This window comes from Saccostrea cucullata, unplaced genomic scaffold (assembly GCF_032062105.1).
Source record: "Saccostrea cucullata isolate Sc308-1 unplaced genomic scaffold, CSIRO_AGI_Scuc_v1 ctg78, whole genome shotgun sequence".
NCBI classification, from domain to species: domain Eukaryota; kingdom Metazoa; phylum Mollusca; class Bivalvia; order Ostreida; family Ostreidae; genus Saccostrea; species Saccostrea cuccullata.
In genome coordinates this window covers 1,111,588-1,123,608 of record NW_026940638.1, presented here as the reverse complement: position 1 = coordinate 1,123,608, position 12,021 = coordinate 1,111,588, and the positions used below count along the sequence as shown (strand labels likewise).

The following is a 12,021-nucleotide window of genomic DNA, read 5'->3' as shown; positions in this document are numbered from 1 at the left end:
CTTCGGTGGTCGTCTGTTTATACACTTGAACGATCAACAATACACTCGCATCTTCTCGTATGACAAAGCGAGCTTCTAAATAAAAACTGCCATAAACTGACAAACAGATAAGATCCTTGTTCTATCCCTGCTTTAAAAAAAGTTTTGTTCATTATTTGGCTATGTGTCAATTATTATCCTTTGTATAGAAATCAAAGAATTACTCATGATGGGCCTAGAACGCAGTCATCCTTTAAAAATGGCCCTTTATAAAGAATTAAACTTCCTGTTGACCTTTCAAACATTGTTGACATAGCCTGCTATCAAGTAGGGTAGAAAGTTACAAACGAGATTTAAGAAAGGCGTGCTTATCGTTTCAGCTACATTTAAACGCTGAGTTTGGGGACCGGATATTACCTCACCGGGAAGGTCTTTCGAAGCACATGTTGTGTATTTCATTCATTCTGAGGACAACTAGCTGGCGATTATAACGCTGGACTTACGACACGTTACCTGAAGGCTCATAATAAGCCGTCATTGTATTACACCTGTATTGTACGTGCGAGGGAATGCCATCGTTCAGTGTCTGTTGACAGTTTATATGATATATATTTAGTACTGGCACATAAACAAGACAGAAGAATGCAGAAGGCTGGGTAATAATGACCGTGTTGTGTTACATTCGGAGGAAGATTCTGGTGGTGCTGGGGGTCTTCACGTCCCTGGGGCTGATGACAGGGACCGTGACCCCCTGGTGGGTGGTGGTAGTGACCACGGACAGACGACTGGTACACGGACTGTGGTACTCGCTGTCTTGTGATGTGTCCTCGGGACTATCCCTGTGTAAAAGTCTACTGACCACATCAGATTCGGCCATAGGAAGTAAGTCTCTCTCTCTCTCTCTCTCTCAATATTATTTATTTGGATTTTCCGAATCGGAGGTTTCAGGATTTACAGTGATATAATTTCATAGATGTTATTTTTACCATTATCCGTTTTGAGTGTCTCCCCTTCATATTTCTTTATTTTAAAGTGTTGTTTTCTCTCACTTTTATTGTCTCAATGGTACTTTTAAGTACATGTACTTGTACTTTGAAGTAGTGAGTATCTTTTCTGATTGTTACATAAGACGCCGGTGATTCATTGTTTTGACTGTCGTGTAAGATGAAGTGGATTTCTACTGTGGTCTTGTTTGACAGAGTGAGAGGACACTCGAGTCCCCCGAGCCATGACTATGGTTTGTCCCCTGTGAGGATGACTTTATTGTCTAGAATTACAAATGACCACTTATATTTCCTTTTTTGGCATGTTTTCCTTTTTACTTGTTCCAGACATATTTTGTTTTACCGGTTATAGTTAATTATATTTTTAGACCTAACCTTGGACTACATATTTCTTGTAATCTATGCTGATTCTTTAAAGTGAAAATTTATATTTAAAGTTTACCGTTTATTGCTTTTAAATTGATACATATAAATTTTCCTGTAAATGTGCTTTAAAGAAGTTTTAAAAGTTCTTTTCATTCCTTTAAAATTGTTCACAACACACAAGACATGTATATATTTTATACTGTGCTTTCCCACGGACATGACGGAGAGGAAAAGTTCCTGACTTAAAATATATTTGCTGTGCGGTTACTGAGTATAGTCTGAGGTTAAATGATTTTTTTTTTCTTTTCACCCATTTGATGTAGCTTTTGGGTGGGTTTTCTTTTTGTTCATTGGCTAGAATTTTGAGAAGTTCTCTTGTAGAATTTTCAGGCTTTAATTGTCATGGCTGCAGACATTTTCGATGTTATGAATTTGTCGAATTAAAAAAAATCATTTTGATTTGCAATTTGCCAGATCAAAGAAGTAAGACACTAATCATTGAGTGTAAATTCCTTTATACAGGCGTGCGCCTGGAGTACGGACTGCTGACTTTGTTCGGGGTAGCCCTGTGTGTGTTGGCCACCGTTTTCCTGATCATCTATAACCCACGGGAGGACTCGGTGAGGTCGACCCTCTCCGGCTGTCTGACCGTCTCCCTCTATCTTGTTTCAGGTACGTATAAAATCAGTTGAAATGATTTCGGACGAGTTTAGGTGCCTCTGAGGATGAATCTGATATCCCTTTGAAATATTGTAGATGTCTTAATATTGGATGCATAGGTTTGTTTTTTTTCAAATTCTAAATATCATTAAACAACTTTAAAAGTTTAAATCCTAAGTGGTGGACATGAAAGGGGCACCCGTCGCACACCACGTTAAATTTGTCTCTTATTTTTATACGCCCGTCTTAAGACGGGACGTATTATGTTATAGGCTTCGTGTCCGTCCGTCTGTCCGTCTGTCTGTTAGCTTTTTCGTTTCCGGCTCATAACTTTAATACTACTAGGCCTAGGATTATCAAACTTTGTCATCTGATGCATCTTGGGTAGAAGGTGTGTCGCGCACAAAAAGTAGGTCGCTCTGACCTTTATTTAAGAAGTTATAACCAAATATGGAAAAATCCTTTCCGGCCCATAACTAGAAAACCATAAGACCTACAATCATCAAACTTGGCCAGTTTATGCATCTTAGGTAGAAGGTGTGTCGCGACCTATTTCAAGGTCACTGTGACCTTTAATTTAAGTGAATTTAAAAAAAAAAAAGTGTCTTTTTACTATTCATTTACACATCCCAAATAATGTAAGAGTATTGCACTGTTCTTATTAAAAAAGTGTTAAATCAAGAAAATACTTATTTTTTTTAAGCATATACTTGACAGCAATCTATAACAAATATAATGTATGTCAGAGAAATCCTGCCTCTCCCATGAGTGTAATTATCAAGCACTGCAGGTCAAGAAGAATTTTGATAACAGAAAATTGCATGTCAAATTAGAGAGAAATTAATGGGTTTTGAGTGCGAGGAGCTAGGATTGGTGTTATCTATATCCCTTGAGTATTGGGCAAATGGGTAAGCCTGTTTGATTAAAAATAGCTCTTGTTGACTAGCTTAAGTTTTAAAATGTATTTGATGAAAAATAATTAAAACTAATTTGATATTGCATAATAGACTGATCTGATATTATGTAATATTATTAATTTAAAAACTAATTTTTTGGGGTGGGGTGGAATCAGCATGTCCATATGAATTACATATTAAAACCTGTCGGACATTAAATCTCAACCAAAAAAAAAAATCTTTGAGTATTTTATTAAATTTATAGTAGATAGTGCAGACCCATTCATCTCTTGGTAGTAATGAGTAGACAAGCATCCAGTTAAAGATTAATTAATGAGTTCAATGTAGGAAGGCTAGCTGTCTCAGTCGCTCTAATTAAGCAGTGACCTTATCTGTGCCCTTTGGGGATTAGACAGAAGAACTGCTGGTCAGTTTATAACATATGTCATTTGATGGCCAGCCTTTTCTTTTCAAAATTAATTTGGTATAGATTAAGTTGTTAAGACTAATTTGATGATGGGCATTTGACAAGGTCTAACACAATCAGCACAGAAATCTATCAGTGATGTAATATTTATTATAATTGATGCCTACATCGCAGGGGATGGATAAATATTTTAAGGAATGGAAAAATCATCGAAATCTTAGAATCAAGGTTGATGTGATTTTCTTGCACCTAAACTGTTCAAGAAAAATGTAATTTTTTGACGGGCGTATCATGCTGTGGCGCGGCACTTTTTTATTTTATGATTTTGTTTGGCTCATAACTAGAAAACTATTAGACTTACAATCATCAAACTTGGACAATTTATGCATCTTGGGTAGACGATGTGTCACGACCTATTTCAAGGTCACTGTGACCTTTAATTTAAGTGATTTTTTAAAAAAAAACTAAGTCTTTAAAATTTTAAATTTCATAATCCTAAAAAATGTAAAAATATAGTTGTATCCTTATTAAAAAATGCTAATTTAAGTAAAAACTTATTTTTTCATCATATACTTTACAGCAAATTCTGTAATAAATGTTAATGATTTGAGAGGAATTCAGTTTGTCCCATGTGCATAATTATCAAGCACTGGTCAAGGAGAATTTTTGATAGCAGAAATGTGCATGTCAAATTAGAGAGAAATTAATGAGTTCATTGTCAGGAGTTAACTGGCAAGAGCATCATGCAGTATTATCTTAATTTATGTCTTGGGAGTTGGGCAAAAAGAAATGGCCTTATAGTTGCTTGTGTTAATTAAGAGTTCTTGATGGCTGTAGTTCAGATAAAGATCTTTCAATTGGTGTAAATGTAATTAAAACAAATTGATGTTTTAGTGTATGATTAAAACTGAATTAGTATTGTATAATATAATTAAAATTAATTATACATGTGTTCATTGAAAAAAAAAATTACATTTCAGTTTTTATATATTTGCAACAAATTGCAGTCATGTCTCACTTAGAATTTTATAGTCTAAAGAATAATTATTTTTTGATTTTTTTTTTTTATTTGACTGTAGCATTTCCATTATTTCATAAAATATGCAATAAACAAATTAAAGCTGCAGATGGATATTTGTTAAGCTCTAACACAGTCAGTTTAAAATTATATGATGTATTATTTGTTTTAATTAATCTCTACACTGTAAGTCTCTTAGAGATGTATATGTACAATATTTTAAACATGATAAGAAATGGAAATTAGATCATTGGAATCTGTGTCAATCTGTTAATCAAGGTTACTTGATTTTCTTGCACCCTAACCAATTTATGATTATTGAACAATATTTGATGGGCGTATCATGCTGTGGCAGGGCACTTTATTTCATGTTAGTTATTTGACCTTTGTTTTACACTAAATACTGAATATGACGTGTTCCTTATTCTGACCAATTCGTCGGAACCCACGGATTTTCTCTATATGTAACACGTTGAATGCAGTGTTCTGTAATGGAGAGAAAACTCTTGGGTTCCGACCATGATCGGATCGATACTTAGGGCAAGGTGCGTGTGACCGACTAACAAGGGATTGTGTTGACCTAGGCACCTGATCTCATGCACATCTGGGATGGGGTCTGTTTTATGTCTTATTCCTACATCTGTATCGTTTGTGGATTCCCCCCCTCCCCACCTTTCCGTCCACATTCATATACACGTCGCATGTGGTATGGTTTTCTATGTAATTTCTCAGCAGCTACGCCTAGTTGTGTTCACTAAGTGAGCAGTGTGGTCCCTATCGGGTTATGCTAACTCGACCACATTAAAGGCAGATTAACGGAAGAATTAAATCTTACGAAATTTTAAACTTCATTTAAATTCCTTAATTGATTAAAATCTTAATTTTAATTCCCAACTTTATATACATACAGATTATGAAATTTAATTCTGGGGAATGTCAGGAATTCGATATAATCGGGGTAAATATAATCAATTTGTTTACCTCCCATTGTTAACATACCAGGTCCTTTAAAGATTGAATCTTTCTGAGGAGGTCTGGAAGTCTTTGCATTAAAGGAATCTCTTTTTTTCCAAAGTCAGCATATTTGAACACATTTAGACTGAAGTGAACAATGGCAAATATTTATATACTTCTGTGTACACCTTATAGAATAAACCAATTTGTCTTTGACGTTTTAAAAAAGAAATGAATGAGGTATTTGTCGTAATGATTATGTAATTTGCCGCCTTCCTTCCAGGAATGGTAGTGTGGTTGATCTTCTTAGTGCAGTGTTGCACTTATTGCAGATGGACAAATTATTAACAAAGAACAAAAATACTTTGACAATTATCTCACTTTTAATGGCATTCGTACCGGCAGTTCTGATGATACACATTCATTAATAAAGTCTGCTTTCTCCACCTACCTTCACGTAGAGCTCTCAGAGTGAACATTTATACGTTGTATAATGACATTGATGTGCTTGTTCTGTAGATACTTAGTCATTGATAGTATTCTAATCAGTCGTTTACTTTTTTCAGCACTGTTGACGTGGGTAGCGGTTGGAAAGGCCTGCAGTGATAACGTACGACTTCGTCAGACCCAAGATCTGGGCGGCCCGTGGTCCCTTGTTGTGTCTGCGGTGGCAGGAACTATGCCAATATTTTTGGCTATTGCTATTTCATTTAGGATACACAATAATGTTAAAAACATAAGGAAAGAGCGGGAACAGAAGAGAAAAACCCGCCAATTTTACGAACAGCGTAGTTGCCATAGTAGCATGACGATGCTAGGCAACACGGGGACCTTGCAATCGAGTTCACTACATTCCAGTGTTCATTCCCTTGATATTTCGTTTTCTAATCACCAGGAAGTGAATTCATTAAACAGTTTAAGCATGGAATTCAAAGAAGACATTTCTAGATCCCCGATTTTCACCGAGAGCAAGTCGCCCATCTTCCCCGCAGACTCGATTCCTTACAAGTTTCCGGTCAGTCCCTCCTATTGAGGATGTATTAGTGTTTTATGGTTTGTCTTTCATTGAGAACTTTAGATGTTGAGACAAAAGTTTGTCCTTAGCATGGTGAATTATCAACGTTTTAAGACACGGAAGTTGACACCTGCTCGACAGTCAACAATGAATATAAAATCCAGTTTTGCCAATTTGACAATCTGTATATTCCGTATATAATACGTAGAACTTAATGTGTAAATATTGCAATATTCACAAATGGTGCTATTTATGACTTCATAATCATTCTATTTCGTATCTCTACAACCGTCCTTTCATAACAATCCATCTCATGGTTCCGCGGATCATTGAGTCATTCGTCAATGTTTCATGTTTCATTCTGTTCCTTTTTTTTAGTGCTGTTGTTGTACATTTTTATTTTATGACGTTGTACATGTGTATATTATTATGCGTATGCAAATAATGATGCATTAAAAACAAGTGACAAAAGAAATACACATTTTTTTAAAATTATATTTACACCTCCTCTACATGGCGTCATAAAATGTCAAGTGACAGGTATGATAATCATTTTACCTCAATACCTGCCCTAATTAACGTCATTTTTGCAAGGCAAGGAATTCCAGTCTGCGATGGAGCGGAGAGTATTGTTATCCATTGACTTGGTAAGTCAAATTAACAGTTGCTCACAGATTATTTCTATCAGGAGCTTTTCCCCAGTAACACTAAATCAAGGCCTTTTTCAAAATACAGTTTAAGGGTCCTAAAGATCACCTGGTAGTCTATGTGATGGTTTTTCTCATTATTTGTACAGCGAACATCTGAATTTCAGAGCGTTAACACAAAGAGTTGATTTTAATCAGATTGATGAAAAAGATTATGCATTTACCAACATACCTTAAAACACACACACACCCTCCCTCTCCCTCTCTCACACTCATAAGTTTTAGCTCACCTGAGCTAATTAAAAGCTCAAGTGAGCTTTTCTGATCACCCGATGTCCTTTCATTAAAAAAACTTCTCAAGAACCACTGGGCCAATTTTAACAAAACTTGGTACAACGTATCCTTGGGTAAAGGGGAGTTTAAATTATTAAAAAGAAGGGCCACCCCCTCTTGCAAGGAGAGATAATCAAGAAAAGACAAAAATAGAATGGGATCATTCAAAATAACCGGCACTGTGCCAGGAAAGCTGAAACTTATGTGAAATCATCCACATTATGATGTGGTTGTGTAGAGTGTAAATTGTTCAAATCAGTGAAATCAGTCACGACCCTCTGGATAGGGCGGGGCCACAATAGGGAATTCAAGTTAAACGTTGAAATTATCTAAGAAAATTCTTTGAAAATCTTCTCAAGAACCAGTGGGCCAGAAAAGCTAAATCTTATGTAAAAGCATCTTGGGGTGGTTTCAATTCTAAGTTTTCCAAATCATGACTCCTGGGGGTATGATGGGGTCACAATCGGTATTAGAAGGGGGGATCTGTTAAAGAACAGCATGGCCAAAGATACTTTGGTGAACGATGTGGGCCTCTAAGTTTTGTTTGAAAATTGTCAAAATTACCCGATGAACGGTCTTCTCACAAGGAATACAACTGTGAAACATGAAAGAACTAGTACTAAATGTTCAAAGGTTGTTGTCAAGTTAAAGTTTTTTAAGTGGGTCAAACTTTAAGGTCAAAAGTTCAAACATGTTTATATCCAAAGGAACGTCTTGTGTGCATGCATTTGTCATATACATAAACCTGTGGATATTATGAAAGTCCTTGTACTAACGGTTCAAAAGTTATGATCAAGGTTAAAGTTTTTTAAACGTGGATCAAACTCTTTGGTCAAGGTCAAATATTTTTAAAATGAAAGGTCTTGTCATTGTGAATACACATGTGAAGTATGAAAGGCCCAAATATTCAAAAGTTATGGCTATGGTATGGTGTCCGGATAGGGCCATTTGCTAAAGCTCAACAGCGCGCTCAAGAGAACACGCTGCCGCACTTACACACAACAGGCTGTCAGGCTAACATGAGTTCACGCAACACGCTGACGCGCTAACACACAACGTGCTGTCACGCTAACACGAGTTCACGCAACACGTTGACTCGCTAACAGACAACACGCTGTCACGAGTTCGCACAACACGCTGACGCGTTAACACAAAACACGCTGTCACGCTAACACTATTTTGCACAACACGCTGACGAGTTAACACACAACATACCGCCGCGCTAACTCACTTTGAGGCAACACGCCGTCGCGAGTTGTGTGTTAGCGCGACGGCTCGTTGTGCGAACTCGTGTTCGCGTGACAGCGTGTTGTGCGAACTCGTGTTTAAAGATTTTTTTCTATGTATTCCTACATTGAACTTTGATATCCCCATTGTACGTGGCCCCACCTTACAGCCAGGATCATAATTTGAGCAAACTTGAATTTTCACTACACGAGGATGCTTCTACACGAGTTTCATCTTTTCTGGCCCAGTGGTTCTTGAGAAGTTATTTAAATTTTTAAAAGATACCATTGATTTATCACATATTTATAATTATCTCCCCTTGGAAGAGGGCGATCGAAACCCTTCATTTGAACAAACTTGAATTCGGATTTCCCTTTACACAAGGATACTTTATGGCAAGTTTGGCTGAAATTGGCCCAGTGGTTCTTGAGATGAAAATGTAAATAGTTCACGACGACGACAGACAGCGGACAAATTTTGATCAGAAGAGCTCACTTGAGCCTTCGGCTTAGGTGAGCTAAATAAGAGGTCATAAGTTTTTGAGTCCCGCTGCACATGCACTTGTTTCGGTAATATTTTTTTAACAACTTGTGATTCAAAGGAAACAGAGAGATGGGATATAGGGGAACCATAGAGAGAATTTTGTCTAATGTAGACGAGAATCGTATCTATTTAATTCCTTGAATAAATGGCCACGACTTGGTTGAATCAGGATGTATAATAATATCCTTTTTCTTTGCTCTCTCTCGTGCTCGACACCAATTCACATCGGGATCGAAATTCAAAACTCAGCTGTGTCTGAAGGCCGAAAATGTTTTTAATCTGGTGTTGAAAATTGTTGTGATGTAAAGGCAAGGAAGCCCGTTTTTCATCCACTGGGAACAAATTTTTCAAGGTAAATATTTAAAATCAATAAAAAAAGAAAGATAAAATACCCTGGGAAAAAAACTTGATTTGTCACATTGTGTAACTCGTGGTTATAAATGACAAGTGAAAATGCAAAATCATTGTGTATACATGTCAATGTGTGTATATTTCAGATACTGGACGATATCAAAACGTTAACAACATGAAATACAATGATGATATATCTTAGCAATCATTGATGTGCTTGAGAAAACCTCTATGCTACTACAAAGCAGAGAATGGCAGAAACGACAAATGTTGAGACAAAGAGTTTTGACACTGAAGTTTTGTAAGTAACATAAAAGTTGTAATCATGCATTGCAAGACGTTACACGTTTTGATTTGGACATATATCAATAATGATTTTTACTCTTCTTCTAGTATGGAACACAATGATAATGAGTTGACTTTCCTTGATATACCATGGGAAGATGTGGTCTTCAAGTACATCATGCCCTGCCTCCCTCTCCAAACAAAGTTTCAGATGAGGAGAGTTTCCAAGCAGTGGCTGGAGATGGTCACCCTGTATTTTAGCGTCAACAAGACAGTGAATACTTGTCGTATAGCTAACAAAATGACAGTAGGAGCTCTGTCCATTATGACAAGAAATAACTCAAGTCTTCAAGATCTTGTATTGCGCAACTCTAAAGATTGGCTCACTGATCCTGTATTAATGCCAGTTTTAAAACAAAATCCCAAGCTTCAACGACTGGATATTTCCAACTGCTCCTTTGTAACTAACAGTTCTCTCCAAGTGTTAGGAGTGAACTGTCAGAATGTGAGAGTGGTCTCCCTTAGTGAGTGTCACTGGGTCAGTGTGGATGGGTTGACCGTGTTAGCTATGCAGTGTGTCAACTTAGAAAGCCTCGATCTCACGGGATGTTGGGGAGTCAATGACGAAGCAATTACACTACTTGCTGTACGTTGTAAAAAGTAAGACCAAGAACATCCATATCCATTCAATAAGACTCAATAAATTCATTGAATAGTAGAGTATCTAAGAGGTACTCACTACTGTGAGTGAACTTTAAAAATGATATACTGTATCCTCTGCTTCATTCATTTATATTCTTTCATTGAAAGTTTCTCTCTTGCAAAGTTACACACCATACACTTTTCTTATGAAAATTATGTTTTAAGTACCAGTACTGTACATTGTAATTTTTTATTTATATAACTTAAAGGTTGCAGTATTTATCAATGGCCAAAATCTATGGACTCACAGATTATGCAATGGCAATTCTGGCCCGGGAGGCCATTTCATTACGTCACCTTAATATTCGGGGATGCTGGAGACTCTCAGACGATTCTATTGGGTAAGTACAGCTGTATCAATTACAATGGAAAAGATGCTTATGTTGTAAACTTTCGATTTTTTTTGTTGTATTTTCATATTTTGTAGGATTCTAGCAGAATATGCAAAAAATCTGAAAGCTTTAGAGGCGCGTGAATGTAGAGATATTACTGAGAACAGTCTATATAAGCTGCGAAATAGAGGAGTGAAAATTGACGTGCGACCACCACAACCTCCCAGAGGATTGGCAGGGCTGCGGCACAGAAGACCATGTCTCAACATCCAGATATAAAATTGTTTGTTATTAAATCCCCCGCTTGAAAAGCGGAAGAGTATATAGTAAACGGGATGTCTGTCTGTCCATCCATCCGTTACGCTTTGGGGTACCAATCTCTTATCTGAAACTCTTCTCATACCACATAATAAAATTTGATGAGACTTTCACAGAATCGTTATTAAATATTGCCATTGTGCACCTCCTATTTTTTTACATTTTGATCCGGCACATAATTTGGGCATCCCATAGCAAAACACAGACACTGCCATTACATTAATATGGGGGGTGGGGGGTATCATGATTATCATCTAGTGAGCTCATTGCTCACAGTACCTCTAGTTATAGTTTATACATTTTTCAAATAACATGTGAAAGCTAGTATCAACTTTTGTATTTTGGGGTACATGTATTGCATACCCAAGGTGTACACAAGAAGGAAGTGACCTCATTAAAAGCTGGCAGTACCTTTGTTTGGTAAATAAAGTTGTGAACACAACTTCTGTACTGATCAGTCTTAGAGTACCAACTAGCACTATTGATATGCCACAAAAGTTTGTGTGCCTAACTCTGCGGTTAACAACGAGAAATGCAAACCTTGTAATGAATATCAGTGCATCTATCTTAAACATAGGTAATGATTTAATGCAAGGAAGATTATTTCTACTTTCTGAATCTGTATCATGCTATTCATAATTGAATATTGATTTTGCTTCCTATTAGGTTGAGAAATTTATTTCATTATTTGTTAAAAACATAATGTTGACATCATTGTATTATGCACAAGAGGGTATCATAGCCCCAGGTCTCAACAGTGAACATAATTATTGTTGAATTGTTGTACTTTTTTTATCTGTCTATGACAATTGTTATGCATTTAAGAAATGAGAAAATTACAAGCAATTGATGTAATATTTTGTGAAAATTTATCATTTGATGTTTTTATTTTGAATAAAAAATGTTTACTTTATGGAATTTGTTGTATTAGTAGTAATAGGAATTAAAGCTGAACTTTTTTGTA

The 12,021-nt window shown here is 36.4% G+C and overlaps 2 protein-coding genes across 2 annotated transcripts; both read left to right on the top strand.

Annotated features, from left to right (window-relative positions):
• Positions 1–292: 292 nt before the first annotated feature.
• Positions 293–6,794, top strand: LOC134255899 (uncharacterized). The gene is made up of 3 exons (XM_062738492.1): positions 293–861; positions 1,872–2,021; positions 5,871–6,794. Exons 1-3 carry the CDS (start codon positions 642–644, stop codon positions 6,335–6,337), a joined length of 837 nt encoding a protein of 278 aa, XP_062594476.1. The 5' UTR covers positions 293–641; the 3' UTR covers positions 6,338–6,794.
• Positions 6,795–9,277: 2,483 nt separating this feature from the next.
• Positions 9,278–11,975, top strand: LOC134255862 (F-box/LRR-repeat protein 15-like). The gene is made up of 5 exons (XM_062738428.1): positions 9,278–9,421; positions 9,567–9,721; positions 9,814–10,365; positions 10,617–10,748; positions 10,835–11,975. Exons 2-5 carry the CDS (start codon positions 9,672–9,674, stop codon positions 11,016–11,018), a joined length of 918 nt encoding a protein of 305 aa, XP_062594412.1. The 5' UTR covers positions 9,278–9,421; positions 9,567–9,671; the 3' UTR covers positions 11,019–11,975.
• The last annotated feature ends 46 nt before the right edge of the window (positions 11,976–12,021 follow it).